The 12,631-nt window shown below is 41.7% G+C and overlaps 1 protein-coding gene across 1 annotated transcript; it reads right to left on the reverse strand.

Moving 5' to 3' along the window:
* Nucleotides 1-10,404: 10,404 nt before the first annotated feature.
* LOC136464482 (casparian strip membrane protein 3-like) lies at nucleotides 10,405-11,474 on the reverse strand. The gene is made up of 3 exons (XM_066463430.1): nucleotides 11,218-11,474; nucleotides 10,964-11,087; nucleotides 10,405-10,801 (listed from the first exon to the last, which is right to left on the reverse strand). Exons 1-3 carry the CDS (start codon nucleotides 11,472-11,474, stop codon nucleotides 10,586-10,588), a joined length of 597 nt encoding a protein of 198 aa, XP_066319527.1. The 3' UTR covers nucleotides 10,405-10,585.
* Nucleotides 11,475-12,631: the final 1,157 nt, after the last annotated feature.

Consider the following 12,631-nt stretch of genomic DNA (forward strand, 5'->3'; position numbering starts at 1 on the left):
AACATAAAGATATACTTGATATATGACATAGGGGGAGAAAAGTGAAAAAGGAAAGGGATCATTAAAATTTTGAGCACACAAGTAGGGGGAGCAAGCTCATAAACTTATATGGTGCATTTGAATGTGCATTTCATATGTTTGCTTGCATGGCATAAGTTTTAAATTCAAAATATCCATGCTTGTGTGATATATGCTAGTTGAAAGATTGAATGATGAAATGAAATCACTATATAACTTTCTTTTCCAAGTAAGTTTTTACAAGTGGTATCTTTTCCAAGTATGTTTCCAAGTGATATAAAGCTAACCATGGTGCTAAGGATGGTATATTGGTGCACTCCGATTGGTATCACGCTTCAAAGGTCCATCTTTTATACCTTAGCATCATGTGGTAGACATTGACTCCTATATTTCCTATCTAAGCATATGTGCAAGCTTCAATCCAAACTCTTAGCACATATGTAGGGGGAGCAATTGCTACTATTTGGGGTTCATTAAACTTGTCCATATCCTTTTACACATGGTAAATATGCTTGGGCAAACAACATGGATTCAATTGAATTTCAATTCATATCTTTGTATAAGGGTCGTCATCAATTACCAAAAAAGGGGAGATTGAAAGCTCTAGTTTGGTTTTGGTGAATTGATGAAACCCTAAGTGCTAACCTAGTTTATCAAGTGATCATGAGATAGGTAGCACACTTCAAGTGGAGAAGCTAATGAAGATCATAACATGACAATGGTGATGGCATGGCGATGATCAAGGGTTTAAACTTGAAAAGAAGAAAGAGAAAAACAAAAAGCTCAAGGCAAAGGTATAACTTGTAGGAGCTATTTTGATTTGGTGATCAAGACACTTAGAGAGTGTGATCACATTTAGATTTGATAGCCGTACTATTAAGAGGGGTGAAACTCGTATCGAAATGCGGTTATCAAAGTGCCACTAGATGCTCTAACTCATTGCATACGCATTTAGGATCTAGTGGAGTGCTAACACCCTTGAAAATGATTGTGAAAGTATGCTAACACATGTGCATAAGGTGATACACTTGGTGGTTGGCACATTTGAGCAAGGGTGGAGAAGTTAGAAGTGAAATGGAGTTGGTCGAAATGACGCTGGCATCGGTCAACTGACTGGACGCTGGGTCGCTCTGCGACCGGACGCTGAAGGGCTACGTCCGATCGTGTTGTCGGTCGGCACAGCGATTAGGGTTAAGCACCGGACGCTGGGCTGTGTCCGGTCAAGCATGACCGGATGCGTCCGGTCAGCAAAAACATGTTTTGGACCCTTACTGTAAATGACCGGACGCTAGGGGTCCAGCGTCCGGTCAGCTCTGTCAGAGCGTCCGATCAACATTTTGACCGTTTAGATCAATCGTTCACTGTTGAACGTAGGGGACACGTGGCCGCCATCGAGCGACTAGACGCTGAGGAGCAGTGTCTGGTCAGTTGGACCGGAGTGTCCGGTTAGCCCGTGTTATGCCCAGTGAAGAGGTACAACGGCTCTATTTCTGGAGGCTTCTATTTAAGCCCCATGGCCGGCTGTAGCTCACATCTTTAGCCATTTTCATTAACATAGCAACCTTGTGAGCCTAGCCAAAGCCCTCCCACTCATCTCCATCATTGATTCATCATCATAGTGAGATTGGGAGTGAATCCAAGTGCATTGCTTGAGTGTTTGCATCTAGAGGCACTTGGTATTCGTGTTTCGCTACGGATTTCGCTTGTTACTCTTGGTGGTTGCCGCCACCTAGATGGCTTAGAGCAGCAAGGATCGTTGAGCAGAGGATGGTGATTGTCTCCAGCTCCGATCGTGGTGATTGTGAGGGGTTCTTGACCTTTCCCCAGCTCCGAGCGTGTAAACCTCCAAGTGAGTGAATCGCCACAACGAGGAGTAGCTTGCCGGCAAGCAAGTGAACCTCGGTAAAAATCATTGTATTCATCATTGATTCCGAGGTGATTGGTCTTCATTGTTATTCATCTTTGTGATTGATTGGTTCTTTCATCTACACAGTGGTATAATCTTCTTGATCACTCTCTTTACATTACCGCAAACTAATTGTCAAGCTCTTTAGTGTAGGTAGTTGTGAGAGCTTGCTTGCTTGGTTAGTGTGGCTCTTTAGTTAGCCTTTGAGAGCACACTAACATAGAGTAGTATCATAGCTATTGTGTGAATAAATACTATCTAAACTAGAATTATGGTAGGTGGCTTGTATTTTGAGTAGGCTAGCGCAACACTTGCTTCGCCTCATAATTGTCTAACCATTTTGTTAAGTGTTGTTGTAGAAATTTTATTAGGCTATTCACCCCCCCCCTCTAGCCATTAGGACCTTTCACAAGGTCAAAGGGCTTGGTAAGATTGCGATATCTAATGATATGAGCATATTCAATGTGTTGCTAGTAGAGAGCTTGAACTTCAATTTGCTATCCATGGCTCAATTATGTGATCTTGGATTCAAATGCATATTTGGGGTAGATGATGTAGAGATCATAAGTGTAGATGGCTCTAACTTGATCTTCAAAGGTTTTAGATATAAGAATCTATACTTGGTTGATTTCAATGCTAGTGAAGCTAAATTATCTATATGTTTGTTCACTAAGTCTAGCATGGGTTGGTTATGGCATAGAAGGCTTGGTCATGTTGGAATGAAACAATTGAATAGATTGGTTAAGCATGACTTGGTTAGAGGCTTGAAAGATGTTGTATTTGAGAAGGATAAGCTTTGTAGCTCTTGTCAAGCCAGCAAACAAGTTGGAAACACCCATCCTAAGAAAAGCATGATGAGCACTAGTAAAGCATTTGAGTTATTGCATATGGACTTGTTTGGGCCAACACAATACACTAGCATTGGTGGTAACAAATATGGCTTTGTGATAGTGGATGATTATACTAGATACACATGGATATTCTTTCTAGTGGACAAAAGTGATGTGTTTGCAACATTCAAATCATTTATCAAGGGCATTCACAATGAGTTTGAAACAGCCATCAAGAGAGTTAGAAGTAACAATGGTAGTGAGTTCAAGAACACTAGAATTGATGAGTTGTGTGATGAATTTGGAATTAGACATCAATTTTTGGCCAAGTATACTCCACAATTAAATGGTCTTATTGAAATGAAGAATAGAACACTCGTTAATATGGCAAGGTCTATGCTTAGTGAGTACAATGTGAGTCAATCTTTTTGGGCCGAAGCTATCAACATGGCTTGCTATTGTAGCAATCGTCTCTATTGTCACCCATTGAAAGAGAAGACACCATATGAGCTCTTGAATGGTAGAAAGCCCAACATTGCATATTTTTTGGTCTTTGGTTGCAAATGCTATATCTTGAAGAAAGACACTAGATTGGGCAAGTTTGACAAAAAATGTGATAAAGGATTCCTACTTGGTTATTCCACTATAAGCAAAGCATATAGAGTTTGGAATTTGGATAGTGGCACTCTTGAGGAAGTTCATGATGTTGAATTTGATGAAACCAAGGGTTCACAAGAAAAGAATGATAACTTATAAGATGTTAGAGGCATTCAACTTTCAAATGCCATGAAAAACATGGATGTTGGTGAATTGAGGCCTAGGCAAGTGAATGATGATGAAGATGATCAAGTGCAAGTGCTCTCTAACTCAAATGTGCAAGATGATACAAATCAAGCTAGTGCAAGTGGCTCTTATGAAAATGAACAAGATCAAGTGGCTAGTACACCATCTCAACCCAATGATCAAGTAAATACAAGCAATCAAGTTCCAATCCTCCAACCAACAAATATTGCAAGGGATCATCCATTGGACACTATAATTGGTGATATTTCTAGAGGTGTACAAACAAGATCAAGATTGGCTTTATTTTGTGAGCATTTCTCATTTGTGTCATCCATTGAACCAAATAAAATAGATGAAGCATTAAAGGATGTTGATTGGGTGAATGCTATGCATGAAGAATTGAATAATTTCATAAGAAATCAAGTATGAGAATTGGTAGAAAGACCAAAGGAACACAATGTGATTGGAACCAAATAGGTCTTTAGAAACAAGCAAGATCAAGATGGGATAGTAGTAAGGAACAAAACAATATTAGTGGCACAAGGCTATACACAAGTTGAAAGTCTTGACTTTGAAAAAATATATGCACCGGTTGCTAGATTAGAAGCAATTAGGATCTTACTAGCATATGCTTGTACCCACAACATCAAGCTCTATCAAATGGATGTTAAGATTGCATTTCTCAATGGTTACATCAATGAAGAAGTATATATTGAGCAACCTCTCGGTTTTGAAGATGACAAGAAGTTCGGCCATGTGTACAAGTTGAAGAAGGCATTGTATGGCTTGAAGCAAAAACCTAGAGCATGGTATGAGAGATTGAGGGACTTCCTACTCTCTAAAGGGTTCATAATGGGCAAGGTTGACACCACTATTTTCATCAAAAAAATTGAAAAAGATTTATTTGTGTTGCAAATATATGTTGATGACACCATATTTGGTTCAACCAATCAAGACTTTTGTGATGAGATTGGAAGGATGATGGCTAATAAGTTTAAGATGTCCATGATTGGAGAGTTGAGTTACTTCCTTGGTCTTCAAATCAAGCAATTGAAGAATGGTACATTTGTGAGTTAAGGCAAGTATATCAAGGACATGATCAAGAAGTTTGGCATGAGTGATAGCAAAGACATTAGCACACCAATGTGAACAAATGACAACTTGGATAGTGATACAAGTGAAAAAATAGTGGATCAAAAATTATATCGGTTTATGATTGGAAGCCTACTCTATGTAACCGCATCAAGACCAGATGTCATGTTTAGTGTATGCATGTGTGCAAGATTTCAAGTCTTACTAAGAGAGAGTCATTTAAAGGCTACAAAAAGAATATTGAGGTACTTGAAGCATACATAAAATGTTGGTTTGTGGTATCCCAAAGGAGCAAAGTTTGAGCTAGTTGGTTACTCCGACTCGAATTATGCGGGATACAAGGTTGAAAGGAAGAGCACCTCAGGCATATGTCAATTATTGGGAAGATCACTTGTTTAATGGTTATCAAAGAAGCAAAATAGTGTTGTATTATCAACCACTGAAGCCGAATATATATCCACTGGTAGTTGTTGTGCACAAATACTTTAGATGAAGGCCACTTTGAGTGACTTTGGAATCAAGTTCAAGAAAGTACCATTGCTATGTGACAATGAGAGTGCAATAAAGTTGACCAACAATCCAGTTCAACATGTAAGAATAAAGCACATTGATGCCCGCCACCATTTCATAAGAGATCACCAACAAAAAGAGTATATTTGAATTGAGAGTGTAGGCACCAAAGATTAACTTGCCGATATATTCACCAAGCTATTGAATGAGAAAAGGTTTTACAAGCTAAGAAATGAGTTAAATATATTGGATTTCTCAAATATGTGTTGATGCACCCCCCACTCATATGGCATGCCTCTCCTTCGAGCAATCCAAGGTAAAAGTTGATTGGTATGGCATACATCCTTGTAAGGACATGTTTAGTGCATCTACATATCTTTCATATTTAATAGGCTCATTCATGAAAATCAAATGAATTTGATGATTATATGGTACCACTATTGCTTCTATGCTTATTTTGATCTAGTGGTAGCATATGACATGTTTGTGGGCTTGTAAACCTAGTGTTTGATCTAGAAAATGAGCTCTAAGTGTTAAACTCAACATGGTACAAGATAACCCTTATTTGGAGGTATGAAGAAACTTGTCCTTGAATCAAACCGAGTTAAATGTCTTTGGCAAGTATTCTAGATTGGACCAAATTTGGAAAAATGATCCGTACATCTTGATTGACATTGATAATCTCAACCTATCTAAATTTTGAACATTTATGGTCATTGATGACAAAAGGAAAGAAAAACAAAGATATTAGTACTATAGGGAGAAAAACAAAGAAATAGTGTACTAAGATAGTGAAACGACAACAAGAGAGAATTTAACATAGGGGGAGAGATATGACAAAGGAAAGGGATAAATTAAAATTTTGAGCACACAAGTAGGGGGAGCAAGCTTATGAACTTGTATGGTGCATTTGAATGTGCATCTCATATGTTTACTTGCATGGCACAAGTTTTAAATTTTAATATCCATACTTGTGTGGTGTATGCTAGTTGTAGGTTTGAATGATGAAATAAAAAACTAGCATGCATAGGTTATCTAGTGATTTCATTTCTAAGTGGTATCAAGCTAACCATGGTGCTAAGGATGGTATATAGGTGCACTCCGATTGATATCATACTTTAAAGGTCAATCTTTTATACCTTAGCATTATTTGTTAGACATTATCTCCTATATTTCCTATCTAAGCATATATGCAAGCTTCAATCCAAACTCTTCGCACATATGTAGGGAGAGCAATTGCTACTATATGAAGTTCATGAAATTTGTCCATATCCTTCTACACATAGTAAATATGCTTGGACAAGCAACATGGATTCAATTGAATTTTAATTCATATCTTTGTGAAAGAGTTGCCATCAATTACCAAAAAGGAGAAGATTGAAAGCTCTAGTTTAGTTTTGGTGAATTGATAAAACCCTAAGTGCTAACCTAGTTTATCAAATGATCATAAGATAGGTAGCACATTCCAAGTGGTGAAGCAAATGAAGATTATGATATGATGATAGTGATGCCATGGTGATGATCAAGTGCTTGGACTTGAAAAGAAGAAAGAGAAGAATAAAAGGCTCAAGGCAAAGGTATAAATGATAGGAGCTATTTTGTTTCGGTGATCAAGACACTTAGAGAGTGTAATCACATTTAGGTTTGATAGCCGTACTATTAAGAGGGGTGAAACTCGTATCAGAATGCGGTTATCAAAGTGCCACTAGATGCTCTAACTCATTGCATACGCATTTAGGATCTAGTGGAGTGCTAATACCCTTGAAAATGATTGTGAAAATATGCTAACACATGTGCACAAGGTGATACACTTGGTGGTTGGCACATTTGAGCAAGGGTTAGAAACTTCACCAGCAAAGTGTCCATTCATAGAGTGCGGATAGTCCGACGGTGCGACCGACGCTCTCTATAGAAAAGACAGAGGTCACTCTAAGTGACCGGATGCTGGTCCTTGTTGGACCGGCGCATTCGGTCGGTGGTAGCAGTGAGCGTGTGGTTTCGATCTCATGACTAGACACTGGCACAAGAAATGACCGGATGCTCAGGGCCTGAGTTCGGTCCCGCTGACGTGGTAGTATAGAGGAGACAGTGAGTGACCAAACACTGGGTGTGTCCGGTCGGGCATGATCGGACGTGTCCGGTCGTGAGTGGATGCTTACTGGAAATGACCGGACGCTGGGATCCTGCGTCCGATCGAAATCTAACTGACGTGTCCGGTCATCACTTGACCATTGAGATCGGGTGATCAGTGTTTGAAGCTGATGACACGTGGTAAGCATCAGGCGACCGGACGCTGGGGTCCTATGTCTGATCGATATGATCGGAGCGTCCAGTCGATATGATCGAAGCGTCCGGTCACCCCGTGTTGTGCCCAGTGAAGGGGTACAACAGGTCTATTTCGTGGGGGCTTCTATTTAAGCCTCATGGCCGGCTCAAGCTCACTCTCTTGGCCATTTGCATTGATATAGCAACTTTGTGAGCTTAGCCAAAGCCCTCCCATTTATCTCCATCATTGATTCATCATCTTTGTGAGATTGAAAGAGAATCCAAGTGCATTTCTTGAGTGTTTGCATCTAGAGACATTTGGTGTTCGTGTTTCACTACAGAATTCACTTGTTACTTTTGGTGGTTGTCGCCACCTAGACGGCTTGGAGCAGTGAGGATCATCGAGCAGAGGTTGGTGACTATCTCTGGCTCTGATCATGGTGATTGTGTGGGGTTCTTGATCTTTCCTCGGTGGAGAGTAAAAAGGTACTCTAGTGGATTGCTTGTGGCTTGTGTGATTCTCATCTTGTATTGGTTGTGCGGCACCCTATTGAGGGTTTGACATGTGATGCCAATTAGCGCATGAACCTCTAAGTGAGTGAATCGCCACAACGAGGACTAGCTTGCCGGCAAGCAAGTGAACATCGGTAAAAAATCATTAAGTCATCTTTTGATTCCGAGGTGATTAGTCTTTATTGGTATTCATTCTTATGATTGATTGGCTCATTCTTCGATACGGCGGTATAACCATCTTGCTCACTCTCTGTATTACCATAAACTAGTTATCAAGCTCTTTAGTGTAGCTAGTTGTGAGAGCTTGTTAGTTTAATTAGCGTGGCTCTTTAGTTAGTCTTTGATAGCACACTAATTTAGTGTAGTGGCATAGTTATTGTGTGGATAGAAACTACATAAACTAGAATTGTGGTAGATAGCTTGCATTTTTAGTAGGCTAGCGCAACATTCGCTTCGCCTCATAATCGTCTAACCGGTTTATTAAGTGTTGTTGTAGAAATTTTTAATAGACTATTCACCCCCCTCTAGCCATTAGGACCTTTCAGTTTCTCTGGTATCTAGGTCGGCCTTGGCGTTCACGCCCGCACCCCACGCAGCCAACCAGGCAGTAGACAACAGCCATGCACTAGATCCAAAATTGCTGACATCAACACATCCCATGCTTTTTGAAGTGAAAAAGTCATATCTCCTAAATCAAGTATCCAAATTAAAATCCGATTGTCCCATCATATTTCTTGTAATAAACTCTTTAAAACAAGACCTGACATAGATATATTTTGATAAAAAATTTAACGAATATTTATCTCATGATGAACCTTATTTAAAGATAATCGTCGAACATCACATGAACATCATATGTATACTACGCGAACATCATATATATCATGAAGATGTAAAAAATAATAATAAAAATAAAATTAGTGAAGTAATTAATTATAGTCAAATAAAAAAAGAAAAAAACACTACCGAACTTCAAAGATACATCATAAAACATCACATTAAGACTATACGAATATCGCTAAATATAGCATAGAATATCATATGTATACTACGCGAACATCACAAAATACATCGTAGAACATCACATTAAGACTACACAAACATCGCTGAATATAGCATAGAACATCATATGTATACTACGCGAACATCGCAAATATCTTAAAAATATAAAATAAAATAATAAAATTAGTGAAGTAATTAATTAGAGTCAAATAAAAAGAAGAAAAAATGCTACCGAACATAAAAAAATATCCTAAAACATCAATGTATGCTTACTGAACATCACAAAATACATCGTAGAACAACGCATTTCTACTCACGGACATAAAAAAATATATAATAGAATATTACATGTATACTACATGAACATCACGTGTATCTGTAAATAAAAAAGTGAACCATATAAAAAAGAAATTTAAAATATAAATGTTAACAAATAAAAAGATAAGAAAACAAAAAATAAAAAAAATAAAAAACTAAATAGAAGCAAGGAAAGGAAACAAAAAAGGAAAAGAAAAATAAAAGGAAATAAAAATCAATAGAGTAAAATTAATATAGTAAAAGAATAAAGAAAATAAAAAATGGCAAAAGTCCAAAAAAAAGAAAAAAATAAATGAATGAAAGGAAAGAAAAAAATAAAATGAAAACATACAATAAAAAATAAAAATAAAAAAAGCAAACAAAAAGAATAATAAAAAAGATCAAAAAGAAAGAAAAAAGGAAAAAAGAAAGGAAAAAATAAATAAAAGAAAATAAAGAAAAAATAAAAAATGAATAAAAGATGGAAAGAAAGAAAAAAAGAAATAGTAGAAAGGAATGAAAAAGGAAAACAAAAAAGAAATAGAAAAAAGAAAAAGGAAAAAACACATGTACCATAACGCTACCATCGAAGTCAGAATCGCACGACTGGCTCATCGCTCCAACTTGAGCCGAGCTCGCTCCAGCGGATGGGCTGCGCAAAAAATAAAAAATAAAAACGGAAGAGCGGGGGAGTGCGGAGGGGGGTCGGCGCGGGGCTGCTATTCGACTGGTCGGCAGCGAAGATTTTCGGTACAACTCCCCGCCGGAATGTCCCTGTTGCCATTTTTACCCTCGAGGAAGCCAATGGCGCCGCGCCTCGTAAGGGCGGCTCCAGTGTGCAAAGCGAACCGAGCATGTCAAACATTTCGAAGTGTGTAGTGTGAGCATCGACTGCTGGGACCCACCACTCACCATGCAAGTGCCACGCGGAAGATTCTGCATCGCTCGTTTGGTCTCTCTCTTCTCATGCATGTACAATGCTGATTATTTTATGCTGGAGGGTTCGACTCATCTGCGTGGTTCGTTTTGACAACGACGGTTCACACGCTCCAGTGTTCACGGTTCACTTTTCTTCTCCTCGGTTCGATTTCACCGGTGCATTGGAGGTGCTCTAAAGCCGTACATCAACAGATAACCTTTTAGTATGATGCTATAGTGGAGTAGTGGATATGATACAAGTAATGAACTTAACAAGAAGGCTCAAAATGAAAAATTAGGCACAAAGACACGACACTAGTGCCTTATTTGTAAGCCACCTTTGCACGATGTTACAGCGACCAGTACGCACAGACATGCAACGCCTTGCACGCGACCAGCAGGGAAGTACGCCCGGGGGTTGACCCTGACGGATACTTAGGTGTGTGGCCATCTAGCTCCGGGCCAGCGCGGCGGCGGAGAGGAGTATGAGCAAAAGGAGCAGGGCCATGGCCGCGAATGAGCCGATGAGGGAGCCGGAGATGCGCTCGCAGAAGGAGTCGAACTGCTGGCAGATGGCGAACCAGTTGGCCCTGGCGTTGCCCTTGTGCGCCAGGTACACGACCGCCGCGGCCGCCGATGCCGCCGCCGTCACCAGCGCCAGCATTGCCTTTGTCAAAGAGTGCCAAAATTCAGTTGGTAATCACTTGGACCGCTGTTCTGATCGATCGTGCACCTACTACACAATGGGCTGATCGGCGATCGCGATGCCCGTTGGGTACGCTGCCGTGTATTATGCAGAAATTAAGACGAGCTATGGCATGTCTCTTACCGCATCAAAGAAAACCAAGACCAGCCTACTGTACTTCGCCCTGCTCGCCATGACGTGCACGATGGACAGAGGTATGGACAGGACCAGGTACGCGGTGACGATCGAGTTCACCACCACGAAGAACCTGACAATGCAAATGAAACAATGTATGCACGTAATTTAACAACGCAGCTCAGAGCACCGGCCTGTGTTGACCAAGAAAACACAATCATCAATTAAGTTGGTGGACCGGTTTAAAGGATCGATGCACGTACGTTAGGGTCGGGAGATCGCTGTACTGCGCCTTGAACCGGAGGAACTGCGTGAAGAAGGGCAGCGTCTGGTTGGTGGTGCCCATGGCGATGGCGCTGCCCACGGTGGCGATCACCGCGACGAAGCGGAGGATGAGGTCGAGCACGGCTAGCCCGCGGGTAGCCGCCCTGCGGCTCCCGCTGCTGGCGGCCACCCCGAGCACGGCGGCCTTGGAGGTCTCCCCGCCGTGCTCCGACACCGGGGCTTTGCTGTCCTCCATCGTTGACGCGCCGAGACACCGCCTCTCGCCCTCGCCTTCGTCTAGTGAAGGCGGCTACCTGCGTCAAGGTTTACTGGTCTGGATGTTGTTGGACGTTGCTCGCACGTGTTTATATATATATACGTGCAGGAAGAGCTCCGTGGAGTGTGCATGTGGATGTGGATTAGGTGATTCTGATGTGAGCACGTGATGCGCGCGTACGTGCCGGGGAATGCAGTTTGGTTGGCAACAACTCTCACTTGCTCCATCAGATCAGGGCTAACGACATCAGCTTGCTTTATGTCAGTGGACGGCAGCGTCTGCGACGACACGCTCCATGCCTCTGCTTCAACTCCTCCCAGCTCCATAGCACGGGATGCTTTTATGCTCTAAAAGCTAACTTAGCAGATGGATGCAATGCAAGGCTAACCATTTTACTTAGCAGATGGATGCAATGCAAGGTGCCCCGTCCGCTGATTTTTTTCCCCACCCCGCACGTGCACCTCGTCCCATCGCACCGCCCATTTTTGCAACATGTGCAACATTTATATGAAACAATTGCAACATGTGCAACATCCCATAATCTATTTTTGCAACATCCATATGAAACAATTGCAACATACCTCTGTAATGTCTGAAACACTTAAAACATACGCTTGCAACATGCGTTTTCATCGCAACATTTCGAGGCCACTACGTCATCGAAAGCGGCCACGACCTTCTGGTGGGGAACGGCGACGTCAGCAGCACCTTGGCATCACCCCCAACAGCACCTCGGCGTCACCCTAGCATCATCTCGACGCGTGCGGGAGACAAGGCACGGCGCGTAGCGAGCTAGAGTTGGCGTGGCGGGGGGATGGAGTGTAGCACGTCAACGGAGAGCGTGGCGCGGGATGAAGTGCGGCGCTGATGGGGGAGCCGCGCTGCGTGGGATGGGGTGCGCGGTGGGGAAGACGGCAGGAGCGAGCGCACGGCGTAGCAGCACGCGATGGACGAGCACAGGAGTGGGAGATATTTTCGAGAAAGGTAGGGAGACGTGGAGAGGAAGTAGGCCTGTTGGGCCATGGTAGCGAGCAGACCCGAAAAGCCTTAAGCAGTGCAGTGGGCTTCTAATTAGCCAGCTTGTTTAACGGCCTGCTCGGCTAGAAGAGGCCCATCAGTTTGAGTTCTCATTTGGG

Source organism: Miscanthus floridulus, chromosome 7 (genome assembly GCF_019320115.1).
Source record: "Miscanthus floridulus cultivar M001 chromosome 7, ASM1932011v1, whole genome shotgun sequence".
In the NCBI taxonomy this organism is placed as follows: Eukaryota; Viridiplantae; Streptophyta; class Magnoliopsida; order Poales; family Poaceae; genus Miscanthus; species Miscanthus floridulus.